Raw genomic sequence first — 12,702 nt, 5'->3', positions numbered from 1 at the left:
TGATATAGTCGTCCGATTTTGATAAAATTGAATTCGAAATCGAATTAAAAAATGTTATTTCCAAGCTTAGGAGGTTACATGTTAAAAAAAACCAAGGATATATTTCTTAAACATTTTTTATTCCGATTATTTCTATGGGAGCTATAAGATATAGTTGACCGATCCTGCTGGTTCCGAATTATATACTACCTGCAAAGGAAAGAAGACTTTTGGGAAAGTTCCAGCCCGATAGCTTTAAAACTGAGAGACAAGTTTGCGTAGAAACGAACGGACAGACGGACATGTCTAGATCGACTCGTCTAGTCATGCTGATCAAGAATATATATACTTTATGGGGTCGGAAACGTCTCCTTCACTGCGTTGCAAAATTAATTTAATAATTATAGCTGCAAGGGTATACAAACTTCGGCCTGCCGAAGTTAACTTTCTTTCCTGTTATACCCCTGCAGAGGGTATTATGATTTCAGTCAGAAGTTTGGAACGCAGTGACGGAGTCGTTTCCGACCCCATTAAATTAAATAATTAACAATTTAAACAATTTGTTCTTTTTTCCCCTTATTGCTGTGATCTTTTTGATTGATTTTGTTTACCAAAAATATATGAATTTTAAGGTTTTTAGTCTCTTTTAGTTTTTGCTCTCTCTTTCTTGGCTCAGGCTAAAACAAAAGCGGGACAAAAAATGGGAATGAGAAGCGCTGTCAACGCTAAGAAAGAGCGTACTGCGCGGCTAACTTATTCTATTGAATAATTAACTATTTAAACAATTTGTCCTTCTTGTCTCCCCCTTTCTCTCTCCAATAAACTCAATACCAATTTCAATTATCTAGTTCCGATTGGTTTAATATAAAATTTAAATTGCTGAAAAACAATTGTAGTTGCGCGGGAGGGGGTCTTCTCGAACTTTGCATTCTCTCTCTCCAATCTGTCATGCAGTCCATTCACATGCGGAAGCTCCTTTAGCCAGTTCTGCAAGGATCGAGGGAATTTTTGCGAATTATCGAGCTAACTTAACTTTTATCAATTCTCAACTAAAATGCTGAATGTCGGGTATCCGATAGTAAAGACACTTGACTTCAGCGTTTCTCTTGTTTTAAGTGTGATTGCGGGAAAAATTTAAAAACAGCTGGTAACGGGAATTCCTGCTTTCTTAGCACCACAGACTTGAGCGGCTTGTGGGCGATAAAGTGGGCGTGGCGTCTTCGCGTAAAAAACTTGCACTGCGTACAAGGCTACGGAATCTATATCTGAAATCCCAATTCTCTATCTTCTATAGTTTCTGAGATATTCGCGTTCATACTTACGATTTTTTGAAGTTTGTGGGCGTTTAAGTGGGCGTGGCAAACTTTTTTTTGGGTTAATCGATAGGTATTGCTGAGGACAATACATTTCAGTTAAAATTTGTATTCTAGCATCAAAACTGTAGGAGCCACACTTTTGGGCAGTTTGTGGGCATTAGAGTGCGCGTGGCACATTGCTGAAACAAACTTGCGCTGCGTAAGAAGCTCAGGAATCTGCATGCCAAATCTCAATAACCAGCTCTTATAGTTTCCGAGACCTCAGAGTTCATCCGGACGGGAAGACAGACGGACAGACGGACATGGCTAGATCGGCTCGGCTAGTGATCCTGATCAAGAATATACATACCTTAAGGGGTCGGAAACGCTTCCTTCTGCCTGTTACGTATTTTCCGACGAAAATAGTATACTAAAAGGGTAAAAGGGTACTCTACGAGTAACGGGTATGAATAGATACAATGATAAAGATAAAAAAGTTCCGCTGGTACAGTCGAAGCCCTTTTTCTAATTTAAAACGTACTACGCCCACAAAGATAGGCTCTTTAGGACGACACCTTTTAGGATTTTAGTAACGTATAAATGGGATTATAAATTATCATTATACATCCATTAAAGTGAAAGGAAATGTGATACTCAAAATGTATGCAACGAGAAATATTCTGTATACGCCACTATGGACCATTGTACCAAAATGTAAGTTTTTTTAAACATACTTTAAGAATTACTCAATTGATTTTATTAACGTTATCAACGATAAAGCTGTTCGGCAAATCTGCAAACAAAAATGGACACGGTAACAACAATATTTATGAATAATGTAATGGTGTTACCCCAACAAAATTCGCCAGGGATGCAACAAAGAAGCCAGCTCTAATTAGCACTTCCCTTTGGGACTGTAGAATGATCAACGACAAGGATCTTCGGATATTCGGAGAAGCTAAGTGCCAAGGGGAGAGCCGGACAGCAATATCAGTCTGCAGGCTCTAAAAAACAGTTAAGGCAGGCAAACATTAAATAAAACTTGTTTTCCTAATCTCACCTCAGCTTTGATGATTTCGCCGCCATAGCAATAAATAAATAATTGTAGCATAATAGAGCCGAAAAAGGACGCATACAACAAAAGGTCCATAACGGAGTCCATATTCTGAATAAGATAGTACACTCTTTCTTAAGGGATCTCATTATAACTAATCTTTTTACATACCGTCACGAGTTGATATATTATAACGCCAACCTGCAACGATGTTATGACAAACTGTCCGAATACTGTTGGTGTGTATATTGATCGTAATTTTTTGGATAAGGAAAGCAGTAGTACATGATAGTCTACAATTGATTTCAGTCTCGCGTGGGACTCATTTTCGGATAGCCCAAACTCTTCGTTTGCGATTTTCCAATGCAAAGTCTGAAAATGAGCTCGCAGATTAATGGCGAATGAAATAAATAAACCGTCAACGGCCGAGGCATAGGCGACAACGACGATAGTAACCAGAACAGTATATAAAAAACAAACTTCGTATCCAGGACTTTCCAGATCGTTAAAGGGGAACCTAGAAGAAGAGAATCACCAACAATTTTGGAGGAATTTCAATTCAATTTTACTTCATTGGCATAGGCAGCTCCCTGGCATAAGTTGTGTCTCGCCAACCGTTACCGACAATTTTTACAATGGGTCCCAGCATAAAATAAAGGCCTGTTAGGCCGCAGGACAGGCAATATGCCCTTCCTAGAAAGGATGCTAGTTTATTAGCTTCGTCTACGTAGTGCGATCCCTTACTTTGATTTGCTGTTCAAATTATACGTTTGGTTACAAAAATTATACGTTAGTTATAACGAGTTTATTTACATTGCTCGTGCATTTTCCTGAAGAGACGAATCATTTTCCAAAACTCCAGCCTTTTTACCAGAAACGTAGTAATTTTAATAACAGTAAGCATATTGGTAAGCACTACACTCAGACATGCTGTGACTTTTTCCATGTCATTACGGTTGTAAACGACATAAGATATCAATGGATACTGCGCCGATATAACAAAAAGCAGTGAGCTAATATGCTTCAAACTGAATGCTCGGTTTTTGGTACTGTCTACGTTATCACTATGCCCCATTGCCCGCAGGCAGTTCTCCTGCAGTTGAAAATGTCTAGCCATGACCCCACTTTTTAGAATGTTAAAGTATTCCGCTGGCCACACATGTTATATACACCTTTGAAACATTATAATTACGTTATTGATTAATTAATTATTTGTTTTGCCAACGCTACTTTACAAATCCTGGACTAATTACCCTGATTGCCGATTTGTTGACAAAATAATTGTTACATCCTCAGCTTTGATGGAAATTGTCTATCATTAGCGGCAATACCATTGTATTTAAACCTACGAAATTATTTGATATATGTATTTATAAAAAGGATTGTGAAATTCGTATAACAATACAAAATAGTCTAAAGGACTGCTGGGTGTTTTTGTGTCCTTGTCTAAGCCTACACAGAGAGAATTATTCAAGTAACTTGCACTCAAATTGAGTATTTTTGTACTCAAAAATTCAGCATGAACAGAAATTCTCACAATGAGTGCAAAATACTCACTTTCACTACAAATTTCTCAAAAAATTTGTACTTAAATTGAGTACATTTGTGCTCTTTTTTGAACATTTTTTTTCAATATGAGTACAAACTGCACTCATTTTAAGAAATAAATTAGCTTGAATTTTAGAAACGAGTATCCCCTTTTCTCATACTGAGAAATTTCCAGCGCTCAAAATGAGAAACAAATTCTTGAATGAAGAACTTTTGCACTTATTCCCAGAAAAAAGGGTCAAATATTTTTTTATACCCGTTACTCGTAGAGTAAAAGGGTATACTAGATTCGTCGGAAAGTATGTAACAGGCAGAAGGAAGCGTTTCCGACCCCACAAAGTATATATATTCTTGATCAGGATCACTACCCGAGTCGATCTAGCCATGTCCGTCTGTCCGTCTGTCTGTCCGTCCGGATGAACGCTGAGATCTCGGAAACTATGGGAGCTAGGCTATTGAGATTTGGCGTGCAGATTCCTGAGCTTCTTACGCAGCGCAAGTTTATTTCAGCACAGTGCCACGCCCACTCTAACGCCCACAAACCGCCCAAAACTGTGGCTCCTACAGTTTTGATGCTAGAATAAAAATTTTAACTGAAATGTATTGTTCTCACCAATACCTATCGATTGACCCAAAAAAAAGTTTGCCACGCCCACTTTAACGCCCACAAACCGCGAAAACCTGTGACGCCCACAATTTTCATGCTAGATAAAAAATTTTAACTGAAATGTATTGGTCTCGTCGATACCTATCGATTGATCCAAAAAAAAATTTGCCACGCCCACTCTAACGCCCATAACGCTTAAATCTGTATACCGCCGGTAGGTGGCGCATTTTAATCTCGCTTTGCTGCTTGCATATCTCCATATAGCTGAGTAACGGGTATCTGATAGTCGAGGTACTCGACTATAGCGTTCTTCCTTGTTTTTCATTTTATTTTATAATACAGTTATATATATACATGTTCCATGTTCTAGGTTATGATATTTTTTCCCTTAGCTGTCTGGTCTAGCGAAGAGAATAGAGGCTGAAAAAGAAAACGTTATTGTTAGCAAATATTGTAACTATATATACATACATATATGTATAAGCATGAAGCAATAAAATTAGATTGTTATTAAATGTACATTTAAAAAGCATTTAAATAATTATATGTGTATGTATACAATGTACGTAGAAACTAACAAAACTAGACTGCTTCACGCCACTTACAATCACACATACATACATATTAATGTACACGCTTTGGCAATATTTTTGAAGTGTTTGTTTATTGTATCATTATTTAACACATTTTAAATACAGTTTAAATTAAAAACTTACCCTCGAGGTACGGAAAGGTCGCACGAATATCCAATTCACTAAAATAGTTTTTCAGCTTTGGGTCTTGCGCACGTCTTGACTTTGCTAAATCACACGGCAAATGACAGTCACACAAATGCGGCGCGCTCCACTTTACACACCCATTAGTGAGAGAGAGACAACCATATACGCAACGAAATAAAGGCCGCTCATCACTCGTCTCGTTCGCAGAACGGAATTCTCTAGAATTCTTTATGAGAATTCGCAACTCATTTTTGAGTTTATCGGTTACTCATAATAAGAATACTAATTCTCAAGTTGGAAATTGAAGAACACATTTTCTCAAATTGAGAATTTTGTGATCAATTCAAGTTCTTTTTCTTAAATTGAGTTCAACTTTTCTCAACATGAGTTTTTTCCACAAATTTTGTACTTAAATTGAGTACATCCTCAAAATGAGAATTCAAATTCTCAATTTGAGAACGTCATAATTTTCTCTGTGTACTTTAGTTAGTTAGTTATATCTCCATCTCCCTCGTACTCTTTGACTTAGCAACGGGTATTAGATAGTTTAAGCATTTGACGTCAACGTTCTCTCTTCATCTTTTCAAAACATTATATAATCGTTCTCGACAAGATTATAAAATTTGAATAACCTAAAACTCTTTTCAACTTTTACACAAAAATAGATTTATGTAATATCTTTGGAAAACATATTATTTAAAAGTTGTTATACCCGTTACTCGTGGATTAAAATGGTATACCAGTATGTAACAGGTAGAAGGAACCCTGCAGTACCATTCAGCGCTTATTGAGCACTCAATCACTGCAAAAAGTTAATCACTGAGCGAACAATTTCTATGAAAATGAGTGCGTAAATTAACATAGGCATGTCCTAGGGTTCATCAGTGCTCAAAAACTAGCACGCATTGAGCGCTTTTTTGAGAAGCAAAAAGAACACACGTTCAGCACACGTTGAGCGCTCCTTTAAGCAGCAGAAAAAGCACACGTTCAACACACGTTGAGCGCTCGTTTAAACAGCAAAAAGCACATGTTAGGCACCTTTTCATCACCCAGTAGTGCTCAAAAACTAGCACGCATTGAGCGCTTTTTTGAGATGCAAAAAGAACACACGTTCACCACACGTTGAGCGCTCGTTTAAGCAGCAGAAAAAGCACACGTTCAGCACACGTTAAGCGCTCGATTAAGCAGCATAAAAGCACATGTTAGGCACCTTTTCAGCTTTTGGTGCAGCTCTAATTCTTCACGCACCGTATTGCCTTCTGTAGCGCCTTTTCGGGAGGTTCCGAGGGCTCCACCAGAGCTATTGCATCTAGTGTTATAAGAAATATTAGTTTTGAAAATAGAACGAGACGAGAATAAAAACGAGTGACCGAAAAAAATCGGTTTTTGTAAGTTTTATTTATAATAAAAAACAAGGGAGAACGCTATAGTGGAGTACCTCGACTATCATGTACCCGTTACTCAGCTAAAGGGTCCAAAGGGAAATGGAGATATGCAAGCAGTTAAGCGAGAATGAAATGCGCCACCTACCCGCGATCTCAATATATGGTTATGTGGGCGGTAGAAAGATTTAGGCGTTATGGCCGTTAGAGTGGGCGTAGCAAACTTTTTTTGTGCTCAATCGATAGGTATTGACGAGACTAATACATTTCAGCTAACATTTTTTTCTAGCATGAAAATTCTGGGCGCCACAGGCTTTGGCGGTTTGTGGGCGTTAGAGTGGTCGTGGCAAACTTTTTTTGGATCAATGGATAGCCAGACTAATACATTTTAGTTAAAATTTTGTATCTAGCCACAGATTTGGGCGGTTTGTGGGCGTTAAAGTGGGCGTGGCACATTCGCTTAACAAACTTGCACTGCGTACAAGGCCACGGAATCTACATTTGAAATCCCAATTCTCTATCTTCTATAGGGTCTGAGATATTTGCGTTCATATCTACGACTTTTTGAAGTTTGTGGGCGTTAAAGTGGGCGTGGCAAACTTTTTCTTTGGGTTAATCGATAGGTATTAATGAGGACAATACATTTCAGTTAAAATTTATTCTAGCATCAAAACTTTAGGAGCCAAAGTTTTGGTTGGTTTGTGGGCGTTAGAGTGGTCGTGGCACTCTGCTGAAGCAAACTTGCGCTGCGTAAGAAGCTCAGGAATCTGCACGCGAAATCTCAATAGCCTAGGTCTAATATACTGTGTTTATTACTGCTTTTATGCGATGGCCATTTCACGCTTTCATTTCATGAAATGGGCTGATTCGTGTGTGCATAAACAAAGTATCACGAATTCGATAACGCACGAAAGTTTACTATGAATTCAACCTCAACGCGTGAAATTGTCACAATTAAACTCCGGTAACTCTATATATTTATCGGAGTTGCCAGACCTTACACCTTACTTTTAACAAATTATTTTTTGATTCAGTGCCAATGGAAACTAGTTTTTATCTTTTATTAGAAAAAATGTTAGACTGGCTTGCACACACTTTATCTTTAATAATAGCAAGATTATTTCATGCGAATCGAAAAAATATTCGGTTTAATTATCGCTTACACCTTTTTGCACCGGTCCGGCATCTCTGTCAGCTAAGACTGATAAATTGCATGAATTTGGCCGTGTCGCATAAACAGGAGCATAAACATAGTAATAGTTTCCGAGATCTCAGCGTTCATCCGGACAGACAGACGGACATGATAGGAATATCGCCCTTTTGCTTGCAGGGTAGGAGTGACTTCGGCGACATTTCCAGAAGTTACGTCGGCGATGTCGCATTCGGATCGCGGAAGTGACTCCCGTCGGGAAGTAATGTGTCACTTCGAGGATGCTTCTCGAAGTCACTTCTGTGTTACTTCTGGAAGTGTCGCCGAAGTGACCCCTGCAAGCAAAAGGGCGATATTTCTATCGCCTGTCGTCTGGAAGTCAAAAGGCGTATCATATAGCGTCACCACAGATAATGAAACAATTCTGCACAAACCCCTCCCTTCCATTTTCACGGCGGAAATTGCGGCAATCCTTGCCGCATGCATATACGCCAAACAAAATAGAGGAAATACGTTATATGCACTGACTCCCTCTCCTACTTAAAAGCAATTAACAACACCAACAACCAAAACTATTACACAAGCGAAATACGAAACATAGAAGGCAAATACAAAACTGACAAACTGACCCTGCTTTGGATACCCGGACACTGCGGTATAAAAGGTAATGACCTTGCAGACACAATAGCTAAAAACACCCGCAACTTCCCTCTTATCACAGAATGCAATTACAACCCATCAGATGTAAGCAAATACATCAATCAAAACTTACAAACTCTAGACAACACAACACTTACAAAAGCATCCCCTTACTACAAATTAATCACCAACTTAACCCACAACTATACCCTTAACAACCCCTTACTATTTGTCACATTTTTATAGATTGCCCTCTCTACCATAATGAAGGAATCAACCACCTTGAATAAAACAATAGACTTCCTAAAAGCCACAAACCTGTACCACCTAATTTAATATTATACACACCCTTAGCTTCTACTCAATACCTATAAATTATATTACAACTTAAGCCCTTTGAATCAGAACAAAATCATGTTAATAATTACTTGAAATCTTAACTCAAATAAGCTTAAGGCCTTAGTTGCTATAGCTTTAATCATTAAGCTAAGCGCAGATTTATAATTTTCGTTTAGCTGTTAATAATAATAATAAGTAAGCTGTGTGTCGTAGAATGTTTGAAATTTGGGTCATGTTTTGTTTATGTTGTAATTTTGAGAAACTATGTTAGTCATTAAAATAGTCTTTGTCAAAAACTAATTCTTCCACTAAACTAAAATCCAAAAAACATTTCATACCTATTATAGCTTTATTATTTAAGGCACAAGTACGAAATGTTCCAGCGCTCGAAACTCCTGTGCGTAAAGAGATGTTTGACTCCTCATTCTCGACAACTCTTTTAACCGCATCCTCATCTTAAGAAAAGTCGCTGTTCTCGGTATTTTTTTCGATTTTCAGACAGTGTCAGAAAGCAAAAAAGATCCCGTTTATGCAAAACTTGTCAAAATTTATGCTGACATCGAAAACTTCGACGTTACATTAGGTCGCTAGCCATTAAATTCAAATATATTGGAGTTTTTTAATGCCTTGCAGCTTAAGTTTCCTCATATAAGTGCACTAGCGCAGGTTGTGCTGGCTACATCTGCAACGCAAGTTTCCGGTCAATTTTGTTTTAGAAAATTTTTGCTTGCGACAATAGAAATGCTTATTTTATAATTTTTGGTAATATATTTTATTTCCGTTTTATAATTTGAACTTTATTTTGTTTTCTTACCTTTATTTTGAGCTACGAGAACTGAAATGCTCTTGCCAACATTTTAATTTGCTTATACTTTTCATCTAGACTTTATTATTTTAATTTCGTGTTCTTAAAAATTTTAATGCCTATCTCGTGTTTTGGTCGTACCATCACTAAAACAACGAGTGGCATCGATATCGATATTGACACGCCGACATAACAACAAGCATTCCTGCGATATATCGTGCAAAATGACGCAAGTGTGCTGCAACGGTTTACTATTTTCAAACCGTGTGAAAATGTAATCTTATTTTGCGGTTTTAACGAAAACTATTAGTTTTACAGAAAATTTGTATAAAAAAAAAATTTCTTATTTCCTTAATAGCTTTCATTTTTCCCTGGCAAGCTTTTTGATTAAGTTAATATATTCGAAGATATTTACGAAAAACAGTTTTTGCCGTTATTTTCCATGATCCCGTTATTTGCGCCAACTTTGATTATTTTTCCGGTAATTAGGACCCCAAAAAACTTGGATATTGAAAGTTTGAACGAAATCGGGCGTTGGAGCTAAACGGAAGTTCACCCGCATTTTGTTATAGTTAACAAAAATATTTGAAAACAAATTTAAATTGTTCTATTAAACAAATTTTGTATATTATTTCTTTTTCACAACAACGAAAGTAAATGTGAAGAGTTTTTCGTTGAGTTTTTCGGATAATCGGTCTTTTGCTGACTCTCATTGTGTGAGCGTTTCTCGTTCCGCTCTTTACGCACTGCTCATTGAAAGAGCGACATACAATGAGCTCAACGAAAAGCGCTCAACAGAAAACATAAATGAAGACAGCAAGAGTCTCTTGCTCAGAGCGAGCTTTTACTACTACTTCTTCAATTTTAAAATTTTGTAAGTATTGAGCATAACTAATACAAATTTTTATTGAAAGAAACGACAGAATATTTCTTCTTGAAGTTATGATCTTAGCGTATGACTTTAATGTTTTGATACTTCAAGGGTCCTGACTCGCTAACAAGTCTAAAATAATGATTCTAGAAGTGAAATGAAAATGAAGACTTATTGAATTCTTTATTATGATATTCTATAGCTTCTTTTAATATTTTTAGTTCTTTTGATGAATATTCAGAAAGTGTAATGTAATCTTAAAAGATTTATTACAGACTTCCAAACGGAACCATTTGGCGCAATAAGATCTCCCACCATTAACGGAAAATATGTAATAAAAGTTAGAATTTCTCTGGCAGTGGGTTTAATATTCATTTACCTCAAGTGTTTAATTTGAAATTGTGTAAAAATATTTCCAATCTCGGAGACACCATACTGAAAATTCATTTTTCTTAGATTTATAATTTCTAAGTATGATGTTATTTCATTTATATAAAATAGCAAAATTTGGCACACATCTATTTAATAATTCCCTCAAAAACGTCGTGCAAAATGTCAACGAAAAAGTTTTCACTGCTGAAATATGGCTGAGATCGTTGAAAATGCATTCTAACTTAACACCAGTTTCTAAAGCGTTTAGTGCCGCAACATCTGCCGCGTAGTTATTTGCATTTGTAAGATTTTCAATGATCTCTTTATGCGAATATGCTGCTTCCTCTTTTGGCATTTTGCAAAACCTAAATAATATTTCGACGCAAATGATGATGTAAAACCCAATATGCTATTGAGGCCTAAGTTGTCTCCTGAAACTAGACCTAAAGTTAAATATATTCTACGCTCCTCGCCGTCAACAAGTAAAGATATTCCCTTTTTTTCAAGTCTTTTCAGCGGATCAACACTTATATGTGATAATTTAAACAATGCTGTACAAAATATTTGATGGTACTTTAGGGGTGAAGTAGGAAATGCAAGATAAACTGCTAGAAGTGGATCGCAATGGGGTCCTAATGGATTATTGATCTCAGAATCGTCGACATATAGAAATATAGTTGTGACTAGCGCTGTAATTTATAAGTTTTAAAACTTGTAGCGTTAGGAAGCCTAAAACAATAAATAATAATAATAGTACTGTTAGAAAGGGAAATCATGTATAATTTTATTCAACCATTCTGAAATTAAATATTAAATATTAAATATAGATAGAACGGAAATACTATTTTATTTTGGGATCAGGATCACTAGCCGAGTCGATCTAGCCATGTCCGTCTCTCCGTCTGTCCGGATGAACGCTGAGATCTCGGAAACTATAAGAGCTAGGCTATTAAAATTTGGCGTGCAGATTCCTAAGCTTCTTACGCAGCGCATAGTGCCACACCCACTCCAACGCCCACAAACCGCCCAAGCCTGTGGCGCCCACAATTTTCATGCTAGATAAAATATTTTAGCTGAAATGTATTGGTCTCGTCAATACCTGTCGAATGATCCAAAAAAAATTTTGGCACGCCCACTCTAACGCCCTTAACGCTTAAATCTGTCTACCGCCGGTAGGTGGCGCATTTCAATCTTGCTTTGCTGCTTGCATATCTCCATATCCCTTTGGTCCCATTAGCTGAGTAACGGGTATCTGATAGTCGACTACTAGTACTCGACTTAAAATGTTTTTTATGGTACCAATTTATTTTAAGTGTAAAAAACGTTTTTTTTTTTTCTAACTAGAGTTCCGATAAACCGAATTCGGTAATCAAGGAATCTGACGTTATGCATAACTACTTACACCAAATTCTTACGTTCCTCAACACTGAAAATTTAACTTAGTGTTTAAGGGCCGCTGCTCACGAATACTGAACTTGGGTGTATACGTTTAAAAATCTGTAAAAAATCGATTTACCAACGGATTGTCGTGATCAATGACGCATATTCTCCGTTAAAGTTCAGCCTTCAAGATGACCGAATTCGGTTTATCAGAACTCTAGTTAGAAAATAAAAAAGTGCGAAAAACGTTTTTTTCACTTAAAAAAAAATTGGTACCATAGAATAAATTTTAAGTGCCCGTTTCTTAATCAGGGAGATGTACCTTACCGGAAAACAAAGGTTTCCTTGATATCGTATTTCATCGTTTTTTTTTGTAAACTGGTGTAATACAAGGTGAGTTCCAAAGTAAACAGGACTTTTTTAATCTAGCGCCCTCTAGTGGCGCCATCTATATGTCAACTGGTGCGTTAGAATCTGCTATCGTTTATCGACTTCCAGTAAAAATTTCATGACATTTCATCTATTGGAAGTGAGGTTTTTGCTTTTTAAGTGTCAGTATGTT

General features: G+C 36.9%; 1 protein-coding gene across 3 annotated transcripts; it reads right to left on the bottom strand.

Annotated features, from left to right (window-relative positions):
• Positions 1–897: 897 nt before the first annotated feature.
• Positions 898–3,479, bottom strand: Or82a (Odorant receptor 82a). 3 transcript variants are annotated; one of them, XM_065866301.2, is made up of 7 exons: positions 3,142–3,479; positions 2,898–3,081; positions 2,500–2,845; positions 2,335–2,439; positions 2,126–2,278; positions 2,009–2,067; positions 898–966 (listed from the first exon to the last, which is right to left on the bottom strand). In XM_065866301.2, exons 1-6 carry the CDS (start codon positions 3,443–3,445, stop codon positions 2,017–2,019), a joined length of 1,143 nt encoding a protein of 380 aa, XP_065722373.2. In that variant the 5' UTR covers positions 3,446–3,479; the 3' UTR covers positions 898–966; positions 2,009–2,016. The 3 variants fall into 3 exon arrangements, with proteins under 3 accessions (XP_065722373.2, XP_036673671.2, XP_065722374.2); XM_036817776.3 differs by having other exon boundaries at positions 898–2,067; XM_065866302.2 differs by having other exon boundaries at positions 898–2,067; positions 2,126–2,269.
• Positions 3,480–12,702: the final 9,223 nt, after the last annotated feature.

Source organism: Drosophila suzukii, chromosome 3, assembly GCF_043229965.1.
Source record: "Drosophila suzukii chromosome 3, CBGP_Dsuzu_IsoJpt1.0, whole genome shotgun sequence".
NCBI classification, from domain to species: domain Eukaryota; kingdom Metazoa; phylum Arthropoda; class Insecta; order Diptera; family Drosophilidae; genus Drosophila; species Drosophila suzukii.
The sequence above is the reverse complement of the archived record's forward strand: the minus strand, read 5'-3'. Positions and strand labels throughout refer to the sequence as shown.

Excerpts from the sequence above, each read along its gene's own strand:
- Or82a (XM_036817776.3), bottom strand. The coding sequence starts at position 3,445 with ATGGCTAGACATTTTCAACTGCAGGAGAACTGCCTGCGGGCAATGGGG. Across the intron at positions 2,846-2,897 it reads GAGCTGCCTATGCCAATGAA|GTTCCCCTTTAACGATCTGG; the intron begins GTAAAATTGAAT and ends CTCTTCTTCTAG. Across the intron at positions 2,068-2,125 it reads CCCTGGCGAATTTTGTTGGG|ATTTGCCGAACAGCTTTATC; the intron begins GTAACACCATTA and ends TTTTGTTTGCAG.